Source organism: Betta splendens, chromosome 4 (genome assembly GCF_900634795.4).
Source record: "Betta splendens chromosome 4, fBetSpl5.4, whole genome shotgun sequence".
NCBI classification, from domain to species: domain Eukaryota; kingdom Metazoa; phylum Chordata; class Actinopteri; order Anabantiformes; family Osphronemidae; genus Betta; species Betta splendens.
Genome location: NC_040884.2, coordinates 517,051 through 521,978, shown reverse-complemented (window position 1 = coordinate 521,978; position 4,928 = coordinate 517,051). Strand labels below are relative to the sequence as shown.

At 49.7% G+C, this 4,928-nt stretch overlaps 1 protein-coding gene across 1 annotated transcript; it reads right to left on the bottom strand.

The window, feature by feature from the left end:
* Positions 1–861: 861 nt before the first annotated feature.
* Positions 862–2,240, bottom strand: LOC114854665 (growth arrest and DNA damage-inducible protein GADD45 beta-like). Its single transcript, XM_029149276.3, has 4 exons — positions 2,048–2,240; positions 1,806–1,907; positions 1,499–1,715; positions 862–1,412 (listed from the first exon to the last, which is right to left on the bottom strand). Exons 1-4 carry the CDS (start codon positions 2,089–2,091, stop codon positions 1,299–1,301), a joined length of 477 nt encoding a protein of 158 aa, XP_029005109.1. The 5' UTR covers positions 2,092–2,240; the 3' UTR covers positions 862–1,298.
* Positions 2,241–4,928: the final 2,688 nt, after the last annotated feature.

Sequence of the window (4,928 nt, the reverse complement as noted above, 5' to 3'; positions counted from 1 at the left end):
GAGGAGAACCAGCCACTGGGAGCTAAGGAGAACCAGCCACTGGGAGGAGGAGAAGCAGCCACTGGGAGGAGGAGAACCAGCCACTGGGAGCTGAGGAGAACCAGCCACTGGGAGGAGGAGAACCAGCCACTGGGAGCTGAGGAGAACCAGCCACTGGGAGCTGAGGAGAACCAGCCACTGAGAGGAGGAGAACCAGCCACTGGGAGCTGAGGAGAACCAGCCACTGGGAGGAGGAGAAGCAGCCACTGGGAGGAGGAAAACCAGCCACTGGGAGGAGGAGAACCAGCCACTGGGAGCTGAGGAGAACCAGCCACTGGGAGCTGAGGAGAACCAGCCACTGGGAGGAGGAGAACCAGCCACTGGGAGCTGAGGAGATGGCTCCTGTAATTACTCAGTGAAGTGAACAGACAACGTTTCTCAGATGCTGTTTTCTCTAGAAATGGGACAAAAGTATTTCAGAAAATCAGCAGAAGTGACTTGAGGTTTATCTTTTTATTCCAAGGTTCCAGCAGCACAAACTATGTCTCACACATTTATATCGGTTGTGTCAAAGCAGCCTCAGCCACAACTGGAACCCTGAACCTGGCGTCTTTGCTTAGAGTGTCCAAGCTTGATTTCAGGCCACCAGTTTCTGCCGTTTCACAGGGAAATATTTGAATGTTTTGTACCTGACAGCTGCGGTTTCAGCTGCCTTGCCATCAATCCTTCAACTTGTGGATCGTGTACAGTCTGTATGTATAGCAGTCAGTACAATCTGAGGATGTATCAAGTCGTACCATTTGATTTGAGTTTGTGGGCTTTAACCTTAAAATTATCCCACTCACGTCCTCTAATGAGAAGAGAAAACACAGAAAGCTCAGATTTCCTCCTTCAATCATTTATTCATGACACAAGTTCAACATGTGGATTTACTAAAACAGTCAGGTATGACGTCAGTGCGCTGCTCCACGGCATATGACGGCAACACACGGTATATGACGTCACCTTCCCCTCAGTCCACTGAGACGGGACAGGTGGGCAGAACACCTGCGGCCCAGGTTCAGTCACGTGACTGTCGGCTGAACCCCGCCTATCTGCAGCTCCAGGACCCGGTCGGTCCTACTTCTACAACCAGCCCGGTGCCAGCGCCCCGGGACAAGTCATTCATTTACTCAGCACGAAACACGACGCTAGTTCGGTCCGAACCCTGTGTTCACTCAAACGCCTTAGTTCCTCTTCAGCACGAGGATGGCCGTTTGGACCACTCCTTCTCACCGCTCCCTGGCGGTCTTGCTCGGTTCGGTTGTGCATAGAGCCGCTCATCGGTCCTGCAGGTTCAGACACGGAACCCACTGGTTCGTGCAGCGACTCTCCACACAGAAGTTACCGACGTCCTGCAGAGCTTGGCACTGAAGTGGCTGCACTGGAGGGTTCTGCAAAGCACAGCGGGATGAGACGGTTAGACCCGGTACCATTGGCCCGAAACCAGCTTGTGCGAATCAACTGCGCGTGAACTTACGGTGACCAGGATGCAGTGCAGGTCCCGCGGCTCGTTGCCGTCCTCGCCGTCCTCGTCCAGCAGCTGAGACAGGCGCCTCACGCCGGACACGCGCACAATGTTGATGTCGTTGTCGCAGCAGAAAGCCTGCAGCAGCGTGAAGTGGATCTGCAGCGCGATGTCGTCTTCGTCCTCCTTGTCTGTGGCGAGGACGCACAGGACCACGCTGTCCGGGTCTCTGCAGGGTTAGGACAGACCGGGTCAGAACACGTCACGACCGGCGAGGCGTCACAGGACACACGCTGTAGGAAACAGAACTTCCACTTACACATTCATGAGTTTGGCGGACTCGTAGACTCCCACCGTGACGCAGTCCTGCCGCTGAGCCGCGACCAGCAACTCCTCCAGAGCCTGAGTCACCGTCTCCATCCTGCAGAGAGACGGAGGAGGTTAGAAAAGAGCGACTACACAGAAACCACGAACGGAGGACGGCCACAACCACTGCACAGAATCAGCCCCAGAAACAAACAGTCGCGCAGCCTCGATGCGCTCAAAGCAACAGAAACGTACTTTTTATCGGTGCTGTTAGATCCAACAAGATCCTCCAGAGTCATGCTGAAGTTATTGAAATAATCCACAGGGTCCAGGAGCAGAAATATCCACAGCGTGGAGATCAAGTCCCGAAATAAAGATCCACCAATTTTCTATTTCCAAACTTTAGGACGGTCCAGAGGTGCCGAGCGAAAGCAGAGTCTGAGCTGAGAAGCCGAAAGCCGCAGTTTTTATAGCCTAGGTCCCTGTGGGTGGAGCCCCGACAGCCGGTCGCTTTCTCATTGGTCCGCTGCTTCACAGTACCCCGTACTCTGCTTACATTGGTTGAGCGAGCAGCAAGCGTCGGAGACCCCACGTGGGGAGTTTCGGAGAATCCCCCCTCCTCCCCCTTCACGCTTCTCCTCACTCAGTTTGTTTACTGGGAGTTTTCCTGCTGAGTGGCGGAATGTCCCCGCTCCCACGTACCGTTCCTACTGCACAGTTCCTGGGAATTTGCCTTCATTTCTACATGGTTGTTGCAGGGGCACGAGAGGCGGGAGCAGGTGAAGGGCCCCGTGCTGGAGCACGAGGGTGGGAGCAGTTGTGTAATGGCGCACGCGCCTGTAGGTTGTGCATAAGTAAAAATAAAGGTTGGAAAATGCTTTTTAATACATTAACGGCGCTGCATGTGCTCCATTGCACATATGGATGTTTGTGTGTTCTGGAGGCCTCATTGTGCTGTGACACAGGTCCGGTTGACCAGGTGCTGGGCCCAATTTTACCTGGACTCGGTCTCCGGCGCCCCCCAGCGGCTCCGCGAGGAATACATCAGAACGGGAATGAGTCAAACCAGGTCTCTAAGCTGAAAGTCTTCGGGAGATAAGCAGCAGTCATCTGTTGGTGAAGGAGCTTTAGGGACAACATCACCCAGAAACAAAGACATGACTTCATCTTAACATTTAAGTTTCAAGTCCTGAGATTGAATTATCTCTGATTATGACCGTGATAATTGAAAACCATGGGGGGCATTCAGGGTTAATCAGATCAGGGATGATGTGTTCAGGGCCCTGTGCTGGCCTGCAGCCAGTTCTACTGGCAGGCTGCTAACAGTTAGCAATCTGTGAAATGGACCAGAACCAGTGCTCTGTGTGGCTGGACTTTATTGTGTTAGAGCTATAGTTAAAGGACTCATGAGATGACATAGAACTTGAATCCTGAGGAGCTCTGACTCGACTCCGGCAGCTGTTTAGTCTGTGTCTGTTTTACACGAACAGCGATTCTAGGCTGTCGAAGCTGTGGCCCAGCAGAACCAAATAACAATGGCCGCTGCTGTATGCTGGTGTCATCATCAAGTGATAGAGGACTTGTGGAACCTGTATGAGCCTCCAGGGCCTCCAGGGTCTTTTACACCCATAGGTGAACTGTTGCCTTCAGTCCCTGCAGTTAAAATGCTGTTAGAGGTGGGACGGGCGGGGACAGGAGCCTGATTGTTAGTTAATTAGCTCTTCAGGGTGTCGCCAGCTCAATGGGGAGCAAGGGCTTATTGGACAAGAGCTAGCAGTCCAGTTGTGATCCTTCAGGCTTTTAATGGGAAACTACTGATTGCAATTTAAAGGTTCATGATGAACAGAAACTCATCACAGGTTTATGGTTCAGCTGTAAATAAGATAAGAAAACCTTTAATAGTCCCGCAGTGGGGAAATTAATTAACAGCAGTACAGATAATCGAGAATACAGCTACAGAACAGTACAAAGCAGTACAGTACAGTTGGAGTGAGTATGAGGTCATTGCAGGGTTATTGCACAGTAATAAGTATAAGATTAGTATCGGTAAAAAAATATAAATGATTATTTACAGATTTACAGATTTTGCACAAATATTGTGCAGAGCAGGTTGCTATATAAACCACTGATGCAGTGGGTGAGTGACTGTAGTGGGACGTGGTCAACAGTTCTGATTGTACAGTCTGACAGCAGCAGGTAGGAAGGATCTACGATATCGCTCCTTCTCACAGCGAGCGTGGATCAGTCTGCTACTGAAATCCAAGAGAGAAGGACTAAAGTTCCACCTGTAATGTTCACTGACTTGAACAAACCAAGATCAAGCAGTTTAAAATGTTGAAGGTTACATTGATCATTAAAGATCAATGTAAGGGGAAAGGGAAAGTTTAACAGGTCAACAGACCTTTAACGTAGATAAACAAATTAGTCCAACTTCCCCTGGTGCTGCTGTTGCCAGGTCAGAGACAGAAAGACTAACTGACCGAGTCCACCACTGATACCAGCCCACAACAGGTTTGCTGAGTTTGTCAACACTCATGAAGTTTGTTAAGGAAAATTATAGTTAAGATTCTTTAGTGTCAAATAATGTGTGTGCGTGTGCCTGTGACTTTTTTCAATTCAATTCAATTTAATTTAATTTATATAGCGCTATATTACAACAAGGTTATCTGAAGGCACTCTACAAGTTAAGATTTAAGACCTTACGCAACTAAACCCAACAAATCTCACATATATACAGTAGAGAATGTTTGATTCATTGTCATAATTTAAGTTATTTTCTACTGTTGATTTGCTTATTAGATAATTTGCATTAGATAAATCGTTTTCTATTAATTGGTTTAGTTATTGCTCAGACACGGCCGGGACCTGAGCGGCTATACAGGGGGACGGGTTCATGAGACGGGAGGAGCCTGGGATGGCAAACAGGTTTTACCGGAGACGGAAAGACAGAATGACTGAACACAGAATGGTTGGACCCGAGACTGAACACAGGATGTTTGGACCAGAGACTGGACACAGGCAGGATGATTGGACCAGAGACTGGACACAGACAGGATGGTTGGACCAGGGACTGGACACAGACAGGATGGCTGGACCAGAGACTGGACACAGGATGGTTGGACCAGAGACTAGACAC

Coding starts and splice junctions, on each gene's coding strand:
- LOC114854665 (XM_029149276.3), bottom strand. CDS start 2,091: ATGACTCTGGAGGATCTTGTTGGATCTAACAGCACCGATAAAAA. Junction 1,908..2,047: donor TCTAACAGCACCGATAAAAA/GTACGTTTCTGT, acceptor GTCTCTCTGCAG/GATGGAGACGGTGACTCAGG. Junction 1,413..1,498: donor TGCACTGCATCCTGGTCACC/GTAAGTTCACGC, acceptor TGTGCTTTGCAG/AACCCTCCAGTGCAGCCACT.